Source organism: Elaeis guineensis, chromosome 3, assembly GCF_000442705.2.
Source record: "Elaeis guineensis isolate ETL-2024a chromosome 3, EG11, whole genome shotgun sequence".
NCBI classification, from domain to species: domain Eukaryota; kingdom Viridiplantae; phylum Streptophyta; class Magnoliopsida; order Arecales; family Arecaceae; genus Elaeis; species Elaeis guineensis.
This window is the reverse complement of record NC_025995.2, coordinates 89132078-89158581: the sequence shown is the minus strand read 5'-3', so window position 1 is coordinate 89158581 and position 26504 is coordinate 89132078. Positions and strand designations below refer to the sequence as shown.

Genomic DNA, 26504 nt, shown 5'->3' with positions numbered 1-26504 from the left:
TGAGACTTCTTGCTAGTATTCGAGTGGAGCTCCAGCAGCAATCTCTTCCTCAGCCATCTCCACCTCGATAGCCGACCTCAGATGGAGAGATCAGGAGCAACAGATACAGTGGATGAGGGGGCTCTCAAAAAATGAACACTTGATGGATTGCTACATGAGTAGAGTGGGAGCTCTAAGTCTCTGAGAGCCTGGACATCATATCGATCATCTCTACTATCATAGCCAAGGCTCTCTCAGTAATAAACCTTGCTGAAGATTATCTGAATTTAAATACCAAACTATTCCTAACCAACCAAATGTGGAGGGCCAGATAGGCCCCATAAATACCCGCCATCCTTGGAACGTCACCTCCGGTGCTGTGCTGCAAGAACTCTAGAAAGACTTGACCTAGCATCTAAGGCTGAAACCAGATCGGATACGGATTGAATACCAACATATCCATATCCATATTTATTTTGTCTAACGAATACAGATACAGATACGGATATTATTCGGATGTAGAATTCATATCCATATTTATTTTAAACGGATATGGATACAATTCAGATACTGAAAGTATGGATATAATTACGGATATCACATAAATAATTAAACTTTATGATTATAGAATCAAAATATTATTAAATAGATCATAAATCAAGTTGATAAAATGCTTATTTAGTTCTATATTTTTTTAAAAATTAATAAGTACTATATAAAATTATATAAGATTATATATAGATTTGGATATGGATACGGATCGGATAATTGTCTATTCATATCCATATCCATATTTCTTTGACGGATATGGATATTAGTTGGATTATCAAATTTCTATCAATATCTGGATTGATTCTAATATAAAATAGATCCAAACAAATAATATCCATACAATTTCATCCCTACTAGCATCCCTGTGCTTGATAACTTTCTCCTATACAGCTGAAGAGGTCAGCCATCACAACCCTCAGAGTGTAGGAATGTCTCCAAACCCTGATGTCTGGATTGCTGAAAATGAGAGTCGCAAGGGATGATACGCACTCCCCAAGCTGCTCCCCAAATAAATAGGACATCACTGTCTGATTCCACCTCCTACCATCAGCACAAAGAACATCAGGAACTCTCATGGACTCCATCATCTCAGAACTAATAAAGGTCGGCCATCGATTTAAGGGTCGGTCTCCAATCCACAGATCATGCGGGAGAACAATAGAGTGCCCATCCCTCACTATCCATCTCATCTAGGGGGAGACATCAGGGGCATGGGCATAAATCTCCCTCTATAGGAAGGAGACACTGCGTGTGGGAAGAATCCCACTACTAGCAGGCCACAGACCATATCTAGCCATCATGATCGAGCTCCAAAAGCATCAGGACTAAGCAAAAGCTGGGCAGTATGCCTTGCAATTAGAGCCTTTCTCCTGATCAATAAAGATGGGATGCTCAAGCCATCGTTCCTGAGAGACTGACAAATCACATTCCAAGCAAGCAAATGGACACCTTCCTCTCCTTCCAGACAAGACCTCCATAGAAAACTCCAAAAGAGCTGCTCTAACTTCACCACCAGAGATCTAAGAAGTATCATATTCCAAAATAAGTAAACAGATATGGAGCTGAGAACAAACCTCATTAGGATGATCAGTCCCATCGTGAATAATGTATGGGCTGCCAATCCTCTAGTCACTCTCGAATCGTCCGCTCGACATCCACGTACTCAGCTCTTCTTAGCCTACACCCGATAATAAAAACTTCTATATACTACAAAGTATGTTTGCTCTACGATCCTAAAAATGTTTCTAATTGTGAGTCACAGTTGGACTAACATCCTTGGATTAAATACGACCACAGGTTCAAAGAGATTGACCTTCGGGTCGGATGCCGTGTAATACTCCCCGATATTCTCCGAAAATCTGCCGCAATCCGGGCTGAAGCCCGGCCCGAAAGAGCTTCTTTGAAGCAACGCAATACGCGCGACGGTTGGCCGACCGACTTGCCTACGTACGAATGGCGAGCCGAAGCCCGCGAGCTCTTTCATTCGTTCCACACCCCCCTCTCCGGCTATATAAACGCGGTTCCCCACTCCAAGAGAACAGATTCCTTGCCACGCCATCGCCTCTCTTCTTCCTTAGATCTCGTTTCCTCCCTTCCTCACGTCGCTTTCCTCGCTTGGCCTCTCGTTTCAGGTATTGATCGTGTGTCGCTCTCTTCTCTCTCTGTTTCTCTGGATCTAACGTGTACTTCATGTTCTTGATCACCTTGGATAGTTCGGACTTCTTTCTTTTCTTTTATTGAATAGTGCATAGTTTTGTTCGTTATTGCGTGGATCTGGCAGAGTTTGGACTCTTTCGTTCTTTCGGTGTGAGATCTGATTGAATTTGGATGAATAATGCATGATCTATTGTTGCCGATGGTAAATCGGGTAGTATTTTGATGCCTCTGACGGTACAATAAAATGGTGATTGAGTTTATATGAGTTTATATGGAATTGGTCCCTCTGGTTGCGGGATCTGTTCATTTGATATGATTTTGATTGATTGACCAGAATTTTGATCTGTTCATTTGATTTCTTTTCATTAGTTAAGCAGTAATTCCAGAATTTGCACTTAATTTCTCTCTTGATTAAAACTAGTTAATGTAGTGGAAGAATGTATCTAGAGAGACAGATCTAATTTGTTTGTGAATACTAGATATTAGATGTGCTGACAGATGGGAGCATGTCAGATCTGATACCAGTTTATTTTAGTTGTGCAATTTTGGGTTCGAAAAAATAGAATGCTATCTGTCAGATGCGGCAATTTGGTGTTGGTTATTTTTAGTTCCTGACATGATTTATTCTGCACCATGTAATGGCTGGAACAAGCATTTTCTACTGATTCATTATTTGTTATCAGAACTGATATTTATTGGACTAGGAAAATATTAATTTATTCATGATGGTGAAGGAAAACTTTGTGTTGGATCGACACGTTGCGTATTCTTTTATGATTTGTATTAGTTCTATGAGAAGACAGGCACATCAGATCTCAGCAAGTAGGCAGAAGAGTTCAAACGTGCTGCTTGTGTGAAACATATGCATCTGACTTTGAGTCTTCAGAATATATGTGATTGCAGAGATGAACTGATATTTGAAGAGGTGTAGATTATCTTGATTGACCTGAATAGCTTTGTTGGAAATCTTTGGTGGAACTACCTAAATTATAGTGGATTACTTTAGGCTCTAACATAACTTGTGCATCTTAAAGAGTTTATTTTATAAAATGCATTTTTTTATTACAATTAGGTTTTACAAACACATCCACAAATGTACACTAAGTGAAACTAATAATCTCTTCTGGACCATATAAAGTAATTCCTCTGGTAATCTAATCTAATCTAGTCTAATCTAATATATATATTATAAAGTAGAAACTAAGAGAAAGTTTCTTAGCATTTGAGATTGTCCAAGTAAGCAATTTTTTCTATGCCATGTGTCTCCTCCTACCTAACAATCCTTCAAGCATTAAATTCAAGCCTTGGATTAATAAAAAACTACATTAACTCCTATTTATATGAATTAAATTATGTTATTAATGTATGATATTATTGCATTCTTACAATTAAAGTATATTTATATAGATAGTTGAGAATATGAAATGACACTGAGAATTTGAATGAATATTATTTTATTATTTATATATAATTTTTTTTAAACATGATCAAAAGTAGAACCCATGAGCAATGCACGGGCTCAAAACGAGTTAATTATGATATAAGTGCGGTTTAAAAATGGGCAAGGGTATAATTTATACACTCTCTACCAAAATTATGAAGTAAGAGCATTACCATTTTAGTTAAACTTTCACAATGCAGGATTCTGCCAAGCAAAGATCATAATTGACACTCCACCTCTAGATTAAGAAAAGGGGTGCTACTCATATATGTGCTGTTTCTAATTAATAGCTTAGAATTTAAGCACAAGATCTTTAACATTAAATTGGAAGGAGCAGCCAAGATAAAATGACTATTGAATGGGCACACATACAAAATCTGAAGACATCCATCAAGTGCAATAAAAAAAGGAGACATCCATCAAGAATTTGAAATAGATTTACTTATGAGTATTCAAAGCTAATTTTGTTGGTAACAGCTAAAGTCGGATTTTATGATTGGATTTTGAAAAGGCTAAAATTAAGGCATTGGTCCTACTGTAGGTGCAAAAGTTTTGGCAACTTATACTTCTGAGATAACCGTCTGAAGATGATTTGCTTGTTTGCAATCACGTGTAGTTTAGTCAAAAGCCCTCATAATGGAAATATGTGATTTGGTGGACAGAAGTCCGCTCTTTTCTAATAACACCAGGACACTTTAGTGACTTTAGATAAATAGTGGTTATGGGCACATGCATTGACAGGAAGTAAAGCTGAATATCAAGACTTTGTAAGGTGTCATTTAGACCTGAAGTTTCTAACTTAATATTTTCACTCGTAGTATTCTCAGGCCTCCTTGGATTACCACCTCATTAAAATTCTTTTTCATATTGTTCCTTGGCAGATTTTGTCTATTACACATGGATTGTTGGTTTAGCAGATAAAAATTTGTTTACACAATGCTTTTTGCTTCCTAACAGATTTTAATTTCTTAAAAAATTTCATCAATGGGAACTGTGGTGGATGCTTCTGCAACAACAAATACAAGCAAGGTACTTCATGATCTCAGTGTTATTTTGCAAAATAAGAGCCAGGCATTTCTATCTTGCTTACCTGTTCTTTTCTAGAATGACAAACAGAATTTTACCCCTTTTTTTTGCAGAAAAATGGTAATTATCAAATTTTCTTTGACCATATTACTTGAATCTAGTTCACAGAAACCACAATATAAAATTTTTGATATTAATTTCACAAGCTAGACATGCCAACTCATCAATGCATCTATATTGCAGCATGTAGTGCAACGTATATACAATGGTCACATAAAGTTGAAATGCAAAACATGTTTCCATGCATACTGAAGTGCAGCATGCATGAATACTTTCTAGCAAATTTAGAAGAGAAGAAAAAATATATCCACTTTTCTCAAATTGCAATATTGATTGAAAGGTCTGTCAGAACTTGCTTTCTGCAAACTCATCATTGTAACACAGCTAAGTTATTTCCTAATTTTATAGCCTTCCTGGAGAATATCTAAATCTTTCCAAGCCTGAAGTTCACATTCTTTTATGCATTAATGCTAACTGTATCAATATTTGACCATTGCTTTTCCCATTTTATCTTGTATCAAGTATAACAAGTGCCACTTGGCTGCAGGATGTTTGTCAGAACCACTTGGGTGACAAGAAAGTCACAGTTGTGTTTGTTTTAGGTGAGATACTTGCTTCAGCTATGGTCATATTGGATTCCTTAAACTGAAGTCACCTAATTTTGGCCTTCCAATATATGTGCACTGTCTTGCATAAATATTATAAGATTTTCTTAGCATCGTACTTCATCAATCATGCATTTTTCCTTTAGCATCTGGGGTGTATCATTGTTGTTTACTTGTTTTTTTTGGTATTATTACTAGTCTTGTTTACTAGTTAACCTTCAGTTATAAGTAAAGTGTAATCCCATGAAGCTTTTCCCTTTTCTGAATACTGATATTGAAAAGACAACAAAGCCTGTTCCTTTCTCAGAGACAACGTTTTCTTCAACGATCTCTTGTAGTCATTTTGGACATTTATGACTTCTGATCAGGTATGCCTTTTTTGTATGCATCTTAACCAAAACATGCCAATTATGGCTGCCTGTTGGAATGGATGAATTCTGCCTTTGATTGGAAGACTGCCAGGTGAAATTTTTTGTAGGATCTCAGGATGAGTGTCAATTTATTCTTAATGATATTATGGTGTCTATATTCCTTAAGGATTGTTAGATTTGGATGCTCTTTTTTTCTTTTTTAATTACTGGCTATCAACCTATGTTAGTTTCCTCGTTGGCTTATTTTGCATTGACATTTTCAGTGGGCAGCAGAGTTTATAGTGATCATGCTTTGGCTAGTTTTTATATGAGCTATGTGCATAGAACTAGCATAAATATGAGACAGACATTAGTTCCTCAAGAAGTAAAGTCTTACGACTTCAAATACAAGTTTCTCTAGGTATTCAATTTTTGAAAAACTTTTCTGTCAGTTTACAGACTTGTAATATTGTTCGTTGTCACCATTTTTTCTTGGGTTCTCTTTTCCAAGTTAAATAATGATTCTGCTGTGTTGAGCATTTTGGAACAACTTTTTGATAGCTTAATTACAAATATATCTTGGCTTTCCTTCATCTTCAAGTCCAATATTGATAGAAACTGAAAGTGCAAAATCATATAAAGACCAAATGCTGATCATGACATGGTCTGCCTTGGAAATAGAAATGACCTTTTTTTTTTCTTTTGTGAAATGAGGCTCAAAATTTTATTTAACTTGCTTAAACTTATGTTTAACTTGCTGGGAATATTTTGCCCTATACATTCTTTTGGGCTGCTTATAAATGCTACAAACTGTAATGAATATGCTCTTTTGTATGCTGTATCAAGTAGTTGGTGAATATGTGCACTACTTGTTTAATTCCCTTAGAGAGAAAAGTGCATTTGGAATCTGCAAATTCATCCCTCAAACTCGTTATTTTATGCTATTAAGTATATATTCCATTGTTAATAAAGAACAAGGTTAAGCAATTATTGCAACATCTGATGTGCATCTCAGGCGAGAAACAAAAGTTGGAAACAGCTGTAATTTATTTCTATAAACTATTTATCTGTAAAGAAGACGGTCGTTTCTCTGTCACTGTTATGGTGCCTGATTTTCTAATTTGATTTTCTCATGTATTGCAAGTTGTCTTTTACCATTCAAGTAAGATGTATGATATGGTTGATATCCATATGGATGATATATTGCAGCATGGACACATCTGACATTGCAAATACCCGAAATCTTTGCATTTGAGTTTTTTTTTTTTTTGGTTAGGATGGGTGGTGGCGGGTGGGAGGAAGGGGGCACATAATATACATGATTATGCATACGTATTTACAAAAAGTATATCTGTAAGCATATACATGCCTTATAGTCTCTCTATAGCCGAAACATTGTAGATGTGTGTATGGCACTTTAACGTGGACATGCAGATCCACCATGATTTAGTGAAAATATATTTTTTTTTCTTGTTGGAACCATAGTGTATACAGTGAATTACTATTTATAATATTTGCAAGCTTGTCAAAGATACAGAATATATGGAATCAATGCACAAAAGAACAGAATTCTTGCCTTTATTTTCATCCTTGCTTTTCTTTCCTTCTCTTGCCCCAACTTCTTATTGTTTTCTATAAATAAAGAGTATTATCAGCATGATGGGAGACATATAAATTTTTACCTAATATTTACAGGCGGTCCTGGCAGTGGCAAGGGTACACAGTGTGCCAACATCGTTGAGCATTTCGGGTTCACTCATCTTAGTGCTGGTGATCTTTTGCGTGCAGAAATTAAATCTGGTTCTGAAAATGGGTATTTTCACTGACCATTGTTTTCATAGAAGTCCATTTATTTAACTGTTTGCATTAAACCAAAAGTTTCATTCTTTTTATTGCAATCTATGAGCATAATTGTATTGATGATATTTGGACTTCAGAATTTCTTATACCGTTTCTCACTTTTATTTATATGACAAAATTACTGAATTCTTTTTTGAAAATGAAAATGTGAATTGCAAGTGAATAATTCCACTCTGTTCTCAGCATTGCTTTGATAAATTTAAGACTTATCCACCTTTGCTTTTACAGCACCATGATTCAGAACATGATAAAGGAGGGAAAGATTGTCCCTTCTGAGGTAACCATTAAGCTTTTACAAAGGGCCATGCTTGAAAGTGAAAACAACAAATTTCTGATTGATGGCTTCCCGCGGAATGAAGAGAACCGTGCTGCATTTGAGGAAGTTGTAAGACTGCATTTTTTTTCCTTATAAATTACTCAAAAATGTTTTCTCGAACCCAGCTTTATATATATATATATATATATATTTTATTTTTTTTTTATATATATATATCAATAATTCTATTTTGTTTTTTTTTTCATGTTAATTTGGGTTTAAGAGTATTTAAGATGCTTAACTTTTTCTTGCTGTCACAGACAAAGATAGTTCCCGAGTTTGTATTGTTTTTTGATTGTTCAGAGGAAGAAATGGAGAAGCGTCTTTTGAATCGTAACCAGGTTGCCAAAACATTTTTTTTTTTCTAAAATAATTTGGTCATATTATACATCATTCTTTTAAAGGTTTGCTGCTTTTATGTTTCCTTATTTCTAACATCTCCTTTTTCTTGGGCATTATAGGGGAGAGAAGATGATAATATTGATACCATAAGGAAACGTTTTAAAGTTTTTGGGGAATCCAGCTTACCTGTAGTTGAGCATTACAATTCAAAGGGCAAGGTTAAGAAGGTAATATTTCTTTTTTAGAAAAATATTACTGAATAAAATTTCAATATCATTCTCAACTCATGCAGATTTACCAAAGCACTGCTATTTTGAGATTGCATCATATAGTTTCTCCTGAGTATAATGATATAATAGCGTTCTGCGTACTCTCTTTCCCCACTTTATGTTGGTTTATCTTTTCTCGTGAGCTGTCAATGTTTCTTTATTCAGTGGTCGATGATAAGTCAATCTCAATATATTGCTGTTTATTCCTTGTCAGTTCTTTTATGTCTCAAATTTACCTATATTACAACCTGGCACACTGGTATCTCACTTGCGAAAATATTTCTTAACATAGGGCTACGTCTTTTCCATTTATTCATGATTGTGTTCTAGCTGGGAGAATGTTACAGAAATGCATCTAATTCTACAATCAACGTGTTTTTGTCAACCAGTCAATGGGGGTTGGGTTTGTTGGTACTCATCTCCTCAGCATGTGCTGGGGAGAGGTTCCAGATTTGAATCTGGCAGATGGCATTCCCACTGTATATTTCTTCAGGGGGGGGGAAGATGCTTTTGTTAACTTTGTGTGCTAACCTCTGTATGTTTATGCGCAGATTGATGCTGGAAAGCCTATTAATGAGGTCTTTGAGGATGTTAAAGGCATTTTCTCCTTGTTGCATGAAAAGGTAAGAAACTTCTCTGCTTCTTACACGAGACATTTGAAGGAAATGTCTTTGTGTACAAGTGCATTTTTGTATTTTTGTTTTCATCAAGTTTAGTCAGATTTGAAAGTATTTAATGGCTCAAACCAATCAACTGGCCTACTGGTGCTGACCTTAGTGAAGGTGATGAATGTTTTCGTGGTGAAAATTCAGACTAGCTCTATATTCAGTGTTTGATCCATTCTGCAATGATGTCTGGACTAAGTATAGCAGTAATATGCTACCATCTGCTGCTGATTCACCTGCACACTGAATCTACCTTACTTGTTTGTGGTTTGACAGGCAACCTAGAGCTGCAGGGAGGATAATAACATCATCAACATAATAAAAGGTAACAGTCTTCTGGTGGATTTGGGTGTGCGTATTCGAGGACATGCTCAGCTTTATGTTCCTCATAATTTGTAATGTTTACTCGTATCCATAAATTTCATCATTTCATATTTCTCCTAGTATAGCAAGAGTGCCAACAAAACTGATATTCCAAACAAATCAGGAATTTTCTCTACTAGATTGCCCGTCAGAGGAAATACAAAAATGTTCTAATAGACCCCCAAAATATGTGGTTTTAGTTTTTTTTTAATGACTTGTACACAAATACTATATTGAAGTTCCCTTGATTTTGTAATTAGAAATATAAATAGATTGTGGTAATAACACAAATATTAGAATTATGTTTATTTCGTTTTTATAGTTCATATATATTTATCAGTTCCCAAGTTTAATACTAAAGTTCAGATAGAACTTAGAAGAAGGTACTAATTACTAAAATTATTCAGTATTATTGTGGGGTCATGCTAGATATCTGCACCACATCGCTAAATTAAAACCATCAAAATTTTGAATTGGATACTAATTTTGTTCAGTATTATTGTGAGCTCGTGCTAGATATCTACACCACATTGCTAAATTAAAACAATCAAACTTTGAATTGGATATGGAATGAAAATGCCCATATGCAATCTCCATCAACTAAACCTGGATGGATAATGTGAGAAGAGGGCAATTCTGATGGGCAGTTCTTGTTATTTTCGTGTGATTATCTGAACCTGTATCCTGTGCTTGCGCAGTTGGATATAGAATTCTTAACATGCACTATGCTGGTCTGAATCACAATTTCACCTTCAAATGTAGAACTGTTTTTATCAAAAAATGTTCATGAATGCAAATGCCTCCTGCTGAATTCATAATGGATTTACAGCTATTTTGCAGGTACCTCTGTAGAGTGCTGCCTAATACAGTTTTAGCACGGATGAGTTCATATAGAAGAAATTCATTGCTCATCTGAATTGTGTCTTTGCATCATCATACAAGCTTTATTTTTTGGGGAGTGCTCAATAATGTCTCAAGGTTGTTTACAGTAGTCCCTAGAAGAGATACTTTATTAATTTTTGCTAAGATCTATGAGACTTATAGTTGGGGATTTCTTTGATGTTGTACCAGATATATTTTTCTTCATCATCCTCCTTCCATTGAATTAATATAAACCCTTTTCCTTATTTTATTATATCTTAGTTACATCTTTTCATCTTATTTGTATGACTGTATCTTTGATATTTGCACTGCTATAATTTATGTTGAAGTTGCATTCAGCTACTTGCTTTGGCTTGCGCAAGTTTGAGGCCTAGCATGTGGATTTGACATTCCTCTTCAGATTTTAGGGAGCCTAGGTGGCGTATTCATGCTAACCTGATCCCCTGTAATACTAACTACTTTCACATGCATGTGGGATGTAATTTGAGGATGCTCGGTGAACCTTGTTCATTTCTTATGTATTTGCAATTTGGTTGTATGGTGTACCTGGAAAGCACTTCATAATATTCAGTGAACAGAGGCATCAAATTTCTGAGAATTGATTACTGTTTCCATTCACTTTGGAATGTCAAATAATTTCAGCAAGAGGGAAACAACTGATACTTTCTAATATTCAAACTTTTCTGTTTTACCAAGATAGGTTGGCACAAGGTGTGCGTGTTCTGTTGCAAATAATCAATCTTGCTGTCTTTTGCCAATGTTGCAAGTTAGGGCACCTGTTCCGGGCACTCCATATTGTAAACATTCGTGACCAAGGTTGTTGACAAGTCAGACGTGATCTTGTTTGCAAGCATAGGAGTTGGGTTCATGTTGATTCCAATTCAAGATCGTTTATCATGAACTCAGGTCACGAATAGATTAGGTTGCAGTATGCTAGTAACCAACATGCATGGTGCACATATTCTGTAACCAACATACGCACGTCGTCTTAGCAGATTTGTATTGCTTTTTCAACATGCTACCACTCTGTTAGCATTTTTTTAAGCTTACATGTGCTGTACTTCAAAAGGTTGCTAGCCCCACTTTTTTGACGAGAAATGATGCTGCAGTTACCCAGTATATACTTTTATCTTATCAGCAAGTTTTAAGCCGTCAGACATCAATATTAGTTATGGAGGTGTATGTTGCATCTCAAGTCCATATTACCAACCCTCCTGGAAGCCAACATCCTAACCACTGAACTATTCGAAGCACGACTTGGACTCAGAAGCATTAATAATGGTCTTCCTTGATCAGTTTGATTGCTTGGGCACTCTCTGCTGTTGACTCTGAATCTGAACTCAGAGTGGTGCTTGGTGTTAAACCAAACCAGGGTACAGCATATTTACACCACGATGAATTAATGCAATATACATACATACATATGGACACATATATGCGTGCATATATGTGTATGTGCATGCGCATATATATATATATAGAAGGAGGGAGGGAGGGAGGGGTGAGAGAGAGAGAGAGAGAATAAGATTGATCAGATTTGGACTCAGATCTGATTAGATCAAAATTCTACAATGAGAGTCTTACATCAATAATTCAAGTTATTAAATGTGATTTATTATCTCAAATTTATTGTACACAAAAAAATCATATGATTTGGAGATTTCTAACTTATGTATCAATTAGTCAAAAAATTGGATAGATTAAATAAATTTAAATTAAATATATTATTTTGATCATTTGATGTATAGACTAATAAAGGTCTTCAGATCATGTATTTTTTATATGCAAGTAGTTTTAAGATAATAGATCATATCCAATGTTTAGATCATCAATATAAGACTCTTATTATTTAGTTTTGATTTGATTGGATCTGAGCTCAAATCTGACCAATCTTATCCAGACCTGTCCCTATACACACACAACTAATCCAACTTAGCTATCTGCCCTAGCACACATTAGCTAGTAATTTGCCCGACATCCGACCTTTTCTTGTGAAATCATCATCCCCATTACTATAATGAAAAATCACTTTCTTTATGGTCATCAAGTGCTAATGTATGCCAAATGTTGCTATAGTTTCATCCCTATGGTGCCCCGTGTGTACTCTAATCTTATTAAAATACCAATGCTCAAGAGTGCAACTCCATTCCTGAGAATCAATTTCACTTTGTCTCACTAGCAAAGATTTTATGGGGTTCAACAATGTCTCAGTAAGGCTTTGAGATATTAATCCTGCATCTCACGTGAAATGTCATTGCACTTGTTGGGTATTATTCAATTGCACTAGGAGAAAAAAAAAAAGAAAAGAGGAACTTATTAGCTAGAAGGAGAGAAAAATAAGAATGCCCATATGCTAAAAATGACATCATTTTTAAAGATCTCTAGAGGCTAACCGCTATCCGTAGGTTGTGAGGTTTGTTTTTGAGAGGGCCCTTATCCAGGCCTCCGAGTTTGTTAACACTCTGTCATCTAGTCTGTCCTTGGGGACTTGGGACATCTAAGACTTCCATCAAGCTCAGGTTGCGCACTATTAGGTCTTTACAACTTGAGAGCCTCCATCCTTGAGTTACCTCAAGGTCAACTTTGATAATAGTTTTATCAACATCAATAGTGGCATAGATTTCATAATTTGGGATCCGAATTCTAGGCTTATTGCGGTTGGTAGGATCCGGCTTATCAGGACCTCTGTTTTTGAGATGGAGCTTTAGATTGCTTGGGAGGGCATCATTTATGTAAGGTTATCCTTTTGAGTTAACTGGCTTGTCATTGAGGGAGATTCAGTCATGATGGTTAGTTGACTGCAAAGACAGATGGGGGCCACTTCAATTCACCCATTGACTTGTGACAACTGTTAGAGGGGTGCGCCGCTATAGATGCTCAGTATATATACCGTGAGGTGAACAGCACTGCAAACTTGGTTATCAGCTATGTTGTCCATCATTTTGGTGGAGCCTTTTGGTTTGACCTTTTAGGTTTGCCTCCTTCCTTCCAAGACTTATTTTTTTCTGATCTTTTTGGTTGTATTCATACTAGACTTGTATAAGTATTTATTCCCATCAAAAAAAAAAAAAAGAAGAAGACTTGGTAAGGCTTTGAGATGTTCATGCTCATCTCAAGTAATATGCACATGGTACTTATTGGGTGCTAGCCACTTGTAGGATCGAAGAAATAATAGGAATTTATTAGCTAATATTGAAGAGAGAAATTAACAATCACTCATTTGCTAAAAATTAACTTTATTTTTTGAAAAAAAAAAAAGATAAGCAAGGGCCTAGGACTTGGATAAGTCAAAGTAAAACTATAGTTCTATTACACATGTTGATGTAGAAGCCATTATTCCAAATCAAACATTGCCTTTCGTGGCATAAGAGGGGTTCGAATTTCAAGGATACTTGTGTTTAACTTACGCTTCGGAGCGGGATTTAGCAGAAATTAAAGATAAAATTCAAAATATTTCTTTAACATATAAATTTTTTGTCCAATATAATATATAATATTTTCACCAACCAACGAACTAATATTCATGCTAATCTTCATCTTCTATTACCTCTTCATTTAAATTTGAAATACAAATACCAAAAAATTATTAGAGTACTACTGAAACTGAGAAGGTTCTATAATAAAATATAAATCAAAATGATTGAAGAAATAAATCGTAATATTTAAAATTAAATTATCTCTAATAAAAAAAAAATAATGATTAAGCCATGTTACAAGTTGTCTTTCACGATTTTTTAGGAGATATATTTTTTTTTAAAAAATCAATATGAATTAGTTTTTAGCAATTGAAACAATAAATTTTTGTTGAACTTGAAGAAAATTCAAAGCTAGAATTTTTTGGCAAATTATTAAGCCCAAATTCACTTGTTGAAATTTTGTAAACCAAATATAATCTGGAATATGTAAATGCTATGAAGGATATTTCTTATAAAAACTGATAGATTAAATCTGTTACATTTGTGTCTATTGCAAGATTAAATGTTGGGACACCAAGATCTTGCTGAGCTAATTTTTCAAAAATTAGAAAGATTATTGTACCTATTTCATCTTTAACAATATTTAATTTATATCTTAAGACAATAGATACATTAATTTTTTTTAATAAAAATATATTTATTTTTAGCAAATAAAATATGATGTTAAAAAATAATTACAACTTTACTATGGTACAAGGGGATGATTGTTTTTATTTTATTGATTACACCAAAAGAATATCATTATGAAATTTTACTATAGCCTTGCAATTGTAACATGCTTTACGTCACCAGCCATATGAGATGCCAATTAGGAATGATAATTTTAATTAACCCATCGAGTATTTGATTCAATCCGACTAGAATGAGACAGGCTTTATTCGATCCGATTACAATCCAAGATGGGTATGGGTTCTAGAAAAAATATCCGAAATGAGTTCGAGTCGGATATGGATAATGGTATCCTCGAACACGATTCGAAATAATCTTAATCTAAATTTTTCTTTTAAATTTATAAGTATTTTCTAATATTCACATGATAAGTTTCATACTCAACTCGATATATCTATCCAACCCACATTTCTACTTGATCCGATCTGACCTGACGTAAGTTTGGGATGATATAAAAATATAATTTTTAATTGTGGGGTCAATACATTGGTCGATCTGATCTATATCTGCTATCCCTAGTATCAATTGATTTTAAACTTGTCTTGTAAGTAAATTTTACCTCTTAAAAAATTCTTAAATAATTTAGAAGTTTTTTACGTATGTAACTTATTGGACACAATAAAGTATCATCCTGTACTTAAAATATTATCAATCCAACCCTAATTGAACCAACAATATATCTAAATCAAATTTAAAAAAATAAATAAACTTCATATTTTAATCCAACCTTGGTCACTAATTTTTCGAGCCAAAGCTCTACTATAACAGTAAATCGATCAAGCCTAACAAATCTCAAACATACTTAAACCCATAAATAGATTATTTATTATTAAATTTTAAATTTTAAAATCAATCAATAAATATAATCCATAATTTTAAATTTATTTTTTCTAAATATCAATTTTAAAGCCAAATATGTGCGCATGTGTGTGTATATATATTATAAATTTATACAAATAAAAACTATCCACTTTATTTATGTTGATATTTGGATGTTTTTCGAACCATAGATAATGAATTTAAATAATTTTATATGTTTGAATATAAAATCCGAAACTTTATTTGTACCGATCTTTGGATATTTTTTAGACTATATATAATAAATTTAAATATTTCTATATGATTTCAAAATTTCTCTTAATTTTTTTTAAAAAAATAGTGTCTTCCAATGAATACAATCACATTTATTTTTTTAATTTTTTAATAAAATTATATTTATTTTTAAATTAATTAATAATATATTTAAATTTTTTAGACTCTTACATATAAATATCCAACACAAAATCCTAGCAACTGTCCAAAGCTTCCCTATCTGTCCGACCGCCTCAAGCCTCCCACTCAATTGAAACATTCAAGGATGGAAAAAATAGTGAAAAAATTGATGAAAAATATTGTAGAAATCAACGAAAACAAAAAAAAGATAGAAAATTTTTTTTTTTTTTTTTTTTGCTTCTTTTTCTTTTCGTTTCATTCTCCTTCTCGGTGATACGTGGGGAGTGAGAGAGATCGGAGGGGTCCCTAAGGTTCTGATAGGGATTTGGTGATGTGCTCCAACCTAGATGGGGATGGATGTAGGGAGCAGGCACATGCATAGCTGTCCATGCCACCGTGCATCGCACGTGTCCACAGCTACTGAACCATGGTCCATAGGCACCCGGGCAGACTCGCGGTTCAATGTTTAAAGAGTCATGCAATCGAACCGCCCGGGTCTGGTCTCACTCCGCCCCAGCGGAAACCCTATATCATCATCAACCGTGGCCGAAGAGAGAACTCTATTGAGCCCCATCTCCACCGCCACCTTCGTAAATTTGCCGCCATGGCGTCCACGGCGAACGGCGACAAGAAGAGGAAGAAGGAGAAGAAGAACAAGAATCTCCGAGAGCATCCCGAGAACGACGAATTCGAAGACATCAAGAAAAAGAAAAAGAACAATAAGAAGAAGCAAAGGCTTCAACCCCACGCGGATCCGCCGCCGCGGAGATAGAAGATAAGGTCATGGAGAAGCATGGTAAGAAGCAGAACAAGAAGAAGGATAAGACGAAGGAGAGGAACCGACAGGATGGCCGCGAACTTGAGAGCGCCGCCGATATCGGAGAGGAGAAGAAGAAGAGGAATAGTCGCATCACGGACCCTCGATTCTCGTCTGCGCATTTCGATCCGCGGTTCCAGCGTATGCCGAAGCGCGAATCGAAGGTCGTCATTGATTCCCGCTTCTCCCGGATGTTCTCCGAGAAGAATTTTTCCACGTCCTCTGCGCCCATCGATAAGAGAGGGAAGGCGAGGAAGGAAAAAGGTGTGAATCCTCTACTCCATTACTATCTTCACCAAGACGAAGAGGGGGACGGGGAGACGGAGACGAAGGAAGAAGAAACCGATGAGCTGAGAGAAGGGAGCCCCGAGTTGCCGAGGAAAGCGAGCAAAAGTGCATACGAGCTGGAAGTGTCGGAAGAGGAGAAGGGAGAGAAGGAAGAGGATTTCGCTGCCTCAGAAAGTGACGAGAGTACTTCGACTAGTGAGGAAGATGATTATGACGATGATGAAGTAATTATTCTATTGCCTTTTATCTGTTTTAATGCAGCTATGTATCAAAAATCTTTTATTTTTCACTTTCTTCTTCATAAAGTTGGTGGCTTCTTGATTTTAGGAAGTTGGTTATATTGAAAAGTTTGCGTCGTTTTCCGTTACTCTTTTTAGTTGGAGTTAAGTTTCGTGGTATTTTGAGCTCACATGTTTTCTTGCACTTTGTCTATTATTCTAGTTTTCAAGTGCTTTGATTCATTCCCAAGATTTTAAAATTAAAAATGTTGTTTTCACCAATTGATTTCTTGAAATGTTTGTACCTTTTGTTTGGTCAGCTGTTATACATTTTTGGTTTAATTATTTTCATTTCAAGTGTCAATTCCTTTTCCTTTTTGTTCAGTTCAATGTTTCTTATGTGATCATTATGATTTGTCTTACTATATACTAGCTGCATATTTTTTCCTCAAAATAACTAAATAGTATGAGCATTTCTTGATACTTGGCTTTCACAAAAGCCCAATGCTTCCCCCTCCATGGGGATCTGATGGTGCAAATGCCTTACTTGACCATCTTTGTTTGCAGTACTCGGTCGGTAGTGATATTTGTCAGTATTTGATGGCTGACCATAAGGATACACCAATGACAGACAAAGTGACTTACAGACTTGCAGTTGTTAATATGGACTGGGAACATATTAAGGTATGGAAACATATCCTTTATTGATGGAGTGCTTGTCCTTTTTTTTTCTTTTTCCCTGCTTTTGTTACTGCCAAAAAAATCTCCGAGGAACTGTGTTTAGTTTATTGCTGGTGTATACTTGTATTCCACATGTTTTAGTTAAATTTACAATTTATGCTTATTATCATATTCTAGTACTAAATCTCGATGTTCAGATCTATAGCATGCAGTACTTTGTCTGTTTTCGTGGCTATGTTTCTTTGTTCCATTATAGAACACTTTGAAAGATGGGGAGGGGTCTATCATATAAATTACACGGAATTTTCTTGACATGAGTTGATTTTTCAAAGTATAAAACAACTTCTTTGGAGTAGAATCGTAACATGAAATTTTGGAATGATGATTCACATTGTGGAATGTCAACTTCAAGTTCAACCCATCAAAAATCTCATGCGAATAAATGTTCTTATCTTCAGTTTATGTTGGTATTTTATTATTCCTAGGTTAGTTTTACTTTCTATGTAATATAAACTTTGAAGAGTCTAATCACATTAAATGTCCTGACTCTATTTTGGTTTTCCATTGGTCCTTAAAATTTCCTTGATGAATTTTAAAAATGATAAGACTCATTGCTAGAGAAATTATCCATTTTGTTTTTCATGTTTAAGACCTTGACTTGCCTTAGCTAATAAGTTGTGCACTTTCACTACTACTGTCACATTTTGTTCTCTATGCTCTCCTACTTGAGCTATGGTGTGCTATTCAACTTTATCTGGGAAATGGTGCTTCTGGTCAAATTTATGAGGCTAGCAATTTCTTATTTGAGCTAATATGTTGCTGATTTTTCTTTCCTTTTTTTATTATATATAAGCTGAATTTTCTTTCCCTATATCTGTAGGCTGTTGATCTTTATGTGGTGATGAGTTCGTGTCTCCCAAAAGGTGGGCAAGTTTTATCAGTGGCTGTTTACCCATCTGAATTTGGATTCAAATGCATGGAAATTGAAGCAGCTCATGGACCATCTGGATTGCTTGATGGCAACGAAGAACGCAGTGATGATGATTCAGATATTTACAATGAAAAATTGCGTACTTATGAGTTGAACAAACTAAGGTGATTGGCTAAGAAACTTATTTTTTAGTCCTGCATTAGTTTTGTTAATTTGAAGATGCTAGCATTGAGCATGTGATGCAAATGAGGTGGGATATTAATGGCTGTGTCTGTGTGCCTTCTGGATTTCATATTATTATTGTTGTTGGTGTTGTTGTTGTTATTTTCACTCTCCAGTTATAGTTTCTAGATGTTGCATACACACATATGCACAGACATACATAATATAAGAAACAAATTAAATTTTTACCATAATTAATTTTAATAAACATGGTCACATTCATCTGGTAATAATTGTGTTAAACCTTCATATAAAACTTGTTGAAATCCTTTAGGCCTCAAATTGGCTGATCTTGCTGTAGCATTTGCAACTCAAAAGCATAAAGAACTTAGAGATTGGAGAACAGGGGGTGATATTTTCTTTTTTTCTTTCGGTAAAGATGAAACCTTTTTTTTCCCCCTCAACTAAACTTGGATTTGAGCCATTTGATAATAATGAGCTGACCTTTTTCCAAGACAACTTAAATCTTTAGGCTTCAAATAGGCCAATCCAGAGTGTAATTCGTATTCATGAAATATAAAAAGTGGATCTATTAGAGAGTCCAACGGACTCTCCTCTCTTTTCTGGATGAGCACCCAGTGAATGCATTCCTTTTTTATAGTCCTGATAGTCTCTCCTCTGAAACATAAAAAAGTAATACTTAGAGATGAATGGACAGCCAAGATGGTTATGAAGGTAGTTTTCTAGTGTATAAAAGTGGAGTCCAATGTTGTGGGTCGAGCTGAACCTGGAGCATGCACATTATATTAGTAGATAATGTGCTAGAAATTCATCATCAGCGTGTATGAAATTTTCTTATTCTGAACATGCTATCGCCACTTGGCCTCCTTCTGCATTTATACGGTTTTACTTGTACTGGAAATGCTATTTAACTCTCCTTCTGTCTTTTCCAAATTCATCTTATGTTTATGTGTATGTCTGGAAGTTTGATTTGTTGGCTACCGTGGATCCATTTTTAACACTACTAATATTTATTTATTATACTAAACGACTAATGCTTGGGTAGATTTTTCATTTTCACCAGCTTAAACCTATTTATCGGTCATCTGTGAGAAAATGATTTAGTGTAGCTGATTTTCCTTCTTATGATTCTTGAGAAAACTTCATCCTCATTTTCTTTCCTTTTGTAACATCTTTCAGGTATTATTATGCTGTTGTGGTATGTGATTCAAGTGCAACTGCAGATCATATATATACAACTCTTGATGGTACCGAGTTTTTAAAAACATCAAATGTGTTCGATTTGCAATTCATTCCTGACACCATGGAGTTCAAATATCCTCCTCGTGACATCACAACAGAGGTACTCATTTTGAACACAATGGTGCCATTTTGACTGTTTTAATTTGATAACAAACTGATAAAGAAACAAAGGAGGAAGTATGGCTTCCACTACAGAAAAGGAGGGTAACATTATCCTTTGTTTTATCTTGGTGAACAGGTCTTGTTTTTCTCAACTCCTTGCTTGCTTCTTTTGGCTGGATAGTACATTAAAGGTTTTTTCGTCTGTTGTGGGTAAATATTGGCATTAGAGAGCATTGTATTGTTTTATAACGTCTATGATAAAAAGAATGATAAATGAAGGCAAAAAAATTAGGTTGGCTCTAGAAGTGGTTACAAAATCACTTTTAGCTGCTCAAGAAAAAACCTCTCGAGAAATCCCTATAATCATCTGTAATGGGTTTTTTATTTATTTGTACATAGTTTAAATAACTGCTCAAGTTGGAAACTACCCCCACCATTTCATTTTACATATATCGGTCGTATATTTAAGTTTACCAGATTATGAACTGTCAACTTTCAGTTATTGCAGGCCAAAATTATTCAAATTCACTGCATTAAAAATTGTGTTTTGAATGACATCTCAGTGATTAACTGACAAAACAATAATAAACCATCAGAATGACCTCATGAATGCAGTCAATTACATCTCGTGTAAGCATCTGGATGTCCACGACAAAAGTTACTGAATGCTGCTTGCTGCATTGCAAGGATGGGAGTCAGGGGGTGAGCTTGAAACTGGTTATTCCATGCTGATCAACAGTACCCCAAAAGGATGTAAACATGTTCCAATAAATGGCTGCATGTTGTCCAAAAAAAGAAATTTCTTTATAGCTGGTCCCACTGCTACTTTCTACACATCAATTGTTTTGCTCCTTGTTACAATGTTAGGGTGTATATGACCTTGTTACACATGCACTGCATGCTTGCACACCAGGCAAACCAGCACCTGCCCAGCCATGCATGTGGACCAACTTTTGCCGAGGTCAGATTAAGTTATCATTGATGCATTGCTTTAAACAAAAAAGGTCTATGTAAGAAAATGGCATAGTTCCCATGCAGACAGTGGCGGAGCCTGCATCAAATGTTGGGAGGGCAAAGTAATAATTTATTAATAATTTTTTAAATAAAATATTTTATAATAAATAATAAAATAAAGATATATATAATCAAAATATTACAAAAATATCAATAAATATTTAATTTTATGTATAAACAAAGATAAGTAAAAAATATTATCTTATGCCATCTGCAAAATGATTTTGATTGTGCAAAAATCTCAATAATTTTTTCACATTAAAGGTTGAAGAATAAATAAAGATTTAAATAATAAATAAATAATTATTTTTTCTTTAAAAAATTATTATTTTCAATAAAAAATTAATATATAGATTAATTATATGGTCTATTCTCAAATGATGGACTCGTAATGTATGTAAGATTAAAATATTGGGAGGGCTACCATATATATAAATATATAGGTAATAAGTATTTTAAATTTTTTTTTGGGGGGGGGTGGGGGGTGGCCCCTCTGGTCTCTCTTACGCTCCGCCACTATATGCAGAGGTTAGTTGGTCGGGAGTAGCCAAGCTGAGATTATAATCAGTTGAATTTTTTCTCCACTTTATGCCTCTTTGTTCACAAGCAAACAAATTTGGCGATCTTTAGCAAATGCTTAACTTTGCCACTGATTTAACGACCATGAAAAATGCATACATTGCTACTAATGTTTTGTATTTGGTTTGATCTTGCACACAAAAGATGTCAAAGGACCTTAAACAAATGCCTACTTTGCTACTATTTTGATGACAATGAACTAATTATTTTTGTGATACATATATTTTGATAATTTTACTTTATGTGACTTTTAGCAAGCATAGATTTATCCTCTCCCTCCATTTCAGGCGCCCACTAGCTACAAGGAACCGGACTTCCATACTCGTGCTTTGCAGCACAGCAAAGTTAAACTAAGCTGGGAAGAAGATGAACCAGAACGTACAAAAATCTTAAGACGAAAGTTCAATCCCAACCAGGTCAGTGGATGTCACTTTATGTCAACTTTGGTACCTAGTTTACATTGAGTTAGTCGATGAGATTAGTATGATCATAAAGAGGGTATTCAAGCAAGGGTTTTTTTTTTTTTTACGCCAGCTTACAATGTAGATGTGTGAAAATGTTTGCGGGCTTCTTGGCTAATGCTTTTTCTGTTTTCTATGACATAATCAGATGTCATGCTTGCAACTTTTATATAAATAGAAGGGATGCAAATTTCTGATAATATATGCAGTACTTTCATTTAATTACCTTTATATATATCATGAAATGGTTATCTGGGATTTTATGCTTGACATTTCATGCGTAGTCTTTGATGGTCTTGACTCTCTCTCTCTCTCTGTGGAACAATATAATTGGCTTGAAAAAAAAAAGACTTCCATGAGGGGACTGAAGAAGCTGTTTGTGCAGATGATAAACATAAGATGTTTGATCCTTCATGTATATAGTTTTCTTTATTTGAGGACATAGAGCACTATTAGGAGGAAGGAACAAGGTGAGGTTTCTGTTTGCTAGTTAGTTCAAAGAAACATATGTTTGAATAAAACCATTTGCATTTACCTATAGATACTTGGTTGCTTCAGTTTTTCTCTGAATTCTCTGCATGTGTTAACTCTTGCAGGAGCTGTCCTTTTTTTTTTTTTTTTTTTTTTTTTTTTTGTAGTTGTGAAGGATTGTGTAGATTATTTGAAAAATCTCATGATTTAAGGCAAGGGTTCTGCTCTTCTCAACCTCTTTACTCATTATTGTGTGGCTTATAGCAGGTTGCTTGAGAAGGTGTAGTACCTTAGATGAAGTTATTTTGTTATGGTAATAAATAGGCTTAAATTCTCACATTGTTCTGGATAACTTATTCTCAATGAGAACAAAAGGCAGATCGATGATCTCTTGCACTGTTCCTCATAGCTTTAAAGGCATTGTTTTGGAGAAGGGTGAGCATCAGGGACAGATTAGTGTAGGCCTTTCTTCTTTGAATTTTCTGGCTATATCCCCATCTTTGCAATGTCTAGGCCTTCTGCTGTGAACCTCATCTTCACCTTATAGTTGAAGTGATCTCATTGCCAAGAGAAATAATCTTTAAGTCCATGATTCAACTCTACTGATGGTTATATGTTTCTTACTGGAATAGAGTCTGTAAGGGTATTGGATGCCAATCGGACATTTTTAGTGGGGATCTAAAAGAGGTCTACAAACTACTAGTGAATTACGGAAGTGTTTTGACTGCAATCTAATAATGGTGGAAGCTTAAATATTCGTACGTAATAGACTTGCAGCTGTTGTTCTCTCTCATGGAATTTTTCTTGCAAGGGAAATTGCCTGGAAAACTTCACTGTCTAGAAAATCTAATTTTCTTTTAGTTTATTTTAACTGGAAATTGATAAATTTGTAAAGACCATTTTTAGGGAAGTATGGCGAGGATAAGGGATGACCCGTCATTAATAATACAGACACATCATTTCCACCATTTTGAAGAACTACATGAGCCTGAATCAGGATCCAATTTGGAAGTGCTTCTTTGGGTGCAGAAGCAAGAAAGAATGCTGAAAAAGGTTCTAGGATGTGGAAGCACTTAGGAAATGCTTGTGTGAAATATTATTAAATAAAAATGATTAAATCACATGCACACATATCTTCAAGTATCAAGAAAACAATATATTGTAAGCTTACTTGAATGCTAACAAAGATCGTTTCACTTGGCTTCATGATTGTTAGCATAGGTACTATTTTAAATATTGTCGTTATCTTTTCACCTGATATTGATATTATATTCACCTGATTTTTCTTCTATTGCTAACACTAGTCTTTTCTCTATCTCCTACAGCTAGACGAGTTGAATGAATATTTGGCATCCAGTGGAGACAGTGATGAAGGTGATGACAATGATGGAGAAAATGGTTTTGAGAGTGATGATGCAGCAGCTTCACCCAATGGTGAAGAGAAAAGGCGCATAGCGAGAGAAAAGTTACGAGCTCTTTTACAGTCTGGAGATGATTCTGATGCAGATCGCAATGATGACAAGGACATGGAAATCACTTTTAATACCGAGCTTGAGGATTTGGGCAAGCGGATTCTTGAGAAAAAGGATAAGAAGTCTGAAACAGTCTGGGAAGCAGTTCTCAGAAAAAGGAGTGAGAAGAAGAAAGCAAGGAAGAGGAGATCTAAGTATTCCTCAGAGGATGATAGTAGTGATTATGATGTCCGAGAGGCACCTGACCAACCTGATGATTTCTTTGCTGAAGAACCGTCAGCCACTGATACCAAGGTTAGCAAGAAGTGCAGCAAGGAGTTGTCAAAGACTAAGGTTAAAGGTAATAGGAAAGTGAGAGATCTATCTCCAGATATGGAGAAGGAACAAGAGGCAAGTAGAGCAGAGTTGGAACTATTGCTTGCCGATGCCCAGGATGCAGAACATGGTCCTAAAGGCTATAACTTGAAACCTAAAAAGGTTAAAGGGAAGAAGGGGAAGGAAAAGCCTTCTGATGACAAGCTACCTGATGTAAATATTGCTGATGATTCAAGGTTCTCTGCCCTCTTCTCTTCTCATCACTTTGCCGTGGACCCAACAGATCCGCAGTTCAAAAGGTATTTACATCGCTAATTGCAGTCATGAATGAAGTTTGTTGGCCATTTAGATGAAACATTTTGCCAAACATATATCTATAGAAAAACATTTTGTTGAAATTGTGTTTGTTGTCTCTCAACAGGAGTGCAGCCTATATTCGTCAGCGACAACGGAAACAGCAATCTGGTGCTAGAGAGGAAGCAACAATGGAAGAAGCTGTGAATTCCACTGAGCAAGTTCCAGCTGATGATACAATTCCAGCTAAAGATGATTCCTTGGATCCTACCGGGGAGTCATTGGAGAGAGAGAAAAATGAGTTCTCCTCCACAGTCTGGTCACTTAAAAGAAACTTGAGCACACTAAAAATTAAATCCAAGGGTAGATGATGTTTTCTGCTCTGCCCGTTCCAGGGAATTGTGAAGGCTGATAAAATTTTGTAACTTAAATATTATATCTTCTAGCATCTGAGAGACATTATGAACTTAGGGGAAGATTAGAGCAGTATTTTATGAAAGATGAGAACTTCGTTTTTTATCCTTGCAAGATGCTGGGAAGCTATTTGTCGGAAACTGCGGTTTGCAATCGATGCACGTACAACTAGCGAGAGTGACTCCAAATTCTCATTTCTGATTTAATAATATAATGTTGGAGATGTCGTTGATTATTAACTAATTCGCAAATTTCTTTTTCTACCACACTTCTTTTTCTACCACACGTAATCTTTCCGCTGCAGGGAGGGTGAGACGAAGTTCCCGCGTTCCTGCGAAGCCTATGATTTCTTATTGAACGGGGACAGGATGGTTCTCTCTTTTGTAAACTTAGTTCTTTTTTTTCTTTTCCTTTTGTTTTTTTGGTTGGGTTTAAGATTTATTAGTTTATTTTAAAGGCCTATCAGTGCACATATTGGATTAAAAAAGTTACTGGTAAATAACAAATCGCCGCTTGATGCTGGTTGGGTCATAGTAGTCTTCGTTCTTAATTTGCCATTCTGACTTGCATAGGCTTAAAAGAGAATAAAATTTAAAGGAACAACTGATACAGTAAATATGTAATCCTAAGCGCTTGGATCTGCTGATGCGTGATCACCATCCATTACATTGCTTCTCCGGCTCAGGAGATGTGGATTGCATTATTTGCTTGTGTTAAGCCAACATCAGAATTCAGTTGAGTTGAATCAATTACATGCTTCGTGCGTACTAATTTGTGGAAAAAAAAAACATGACTCCCTCTGAATTCATCATGTGCTCTTAACTCCATATGCATCACATGTGCTAAATGCTGATACTTGATTTAATCAATTCATATCAAATAAAAACAAAAAAAGCCAAATTCTTTCTTCTCTAAAAGGTCAATCAAAAAATTAATAGATCCATTTTTTTCCCCCCATTTTGCATGGAAGTATGCAAGTCATGTCGAGTTATGATAATCATTATGCGTTAATCATTATCAACATTGCGAAGCATACCACCATCTGATCATATGGAGATGCAATGGGAATGTTGATTCCAGTGATATCTCATGTAATTTTACGTCCGACACGAGTAGATCTTGCGTGCACGTGACATTGTTTTTTCAGCATCACGTCGGCATCTTTCCCCATGGAGACTTTATTTGCCGGGTCCAACCAATATTTTCCTCCCCATTTTCCTGGTAATCACATGTGTGGGCCCACACTGTTCGCCGCCCATGTAGATGTGGTTCCAAGAAAGCCCATTCATCCACGCCGAC

General features: G+C 35.3%; 2 protein-coding genes across 3 annotated transcripts; both read left to right on the top strand.

The window, feature by feature from the left end:
• Nucleotides 1–1962: 1962 nt before the first annotated feature.
• LOC105041851 (UMP-CMP kinase 3) lies at nt 1963–10619 on the top strand. 2 transcript variants are annotated; one of them, XM_010918901.3, is made up of 10 exons: nt 1963–2162; nt 4586–4657; nt 5262–5316; nt 7365–7482; nt 7758–7914; nt 8106–8186; nt 8307–8414; nt 9008–9079; nt 9398–9446; nt 10325–10619. In XM_010918901.3, the coding sequence occupies exons 2-9, from the start codon at nt 4613–4615 to the stop codon at nt 9404–9406; spliced, it is 645 nt and encodes a 214-aa protein (XP_010917203.2). In that variant the 5' UTR covers nt 1963–2162; nt 4586–4612; the 3' UTR covers nt 9407–9446; nt 10325–10619. The 2 variants fall into 2 exon arrangements, with proteins under 2 accessions (XP_010917203.2, XP_010917205.2); XM_010918903.3 differs by having other exon boundaries at nt 10314–10535.
• A 5619-nt stretch (nt 10620–16238) lies between these two features.
• On the top strand, nt 16239–25319 carry LOC105041850 (pre-rRNA-processing protein esf1). The gene is given in 8 exon segments (XM_010918900.4): nt 16239–16484; nt 16487–17052; nt 17614–17730; nt 18608–18822; nt 20021–20183; nt 22066–22194; nt 24036–24796; nt 24919–25319. Coding segments are annotated over 8 exon segments (2352 nt in total). The 5' UTR covers nt 16239–16327; the 3' UTR covers nt 25163–25319.
• Nucleotides 25320–26504: the final 1185 nt, after the last annotated feature.

What these genes read in the sequence shown, in the direction of transcription:
- LOC105041851 (XM_010918901.3), top strand. Translation starts at nt 4,613, where the DNA reads ATGGGAACTGTGGTGGATGCTTCTGCAACAACAAATACAAGCAAG. An exon ending in GTCTTTTGAATCGTAACCAG is followed by an intron (nt 8,187 to 8,306) that starts GTTGCCAAAACA and finishes TGGGCATTATAG; the next exon opens with GGGAGAGAAGATGATAATAT. An exon ending in CAAAGGGCAAGGTTAAGAAG is followed by an intron (nt 8,415 to 9,007) that starts GTAATATTTCTT and finishes GTTTATGCGCAG; the next exon opens with ATTGATGCTGGAAAGCCTAT.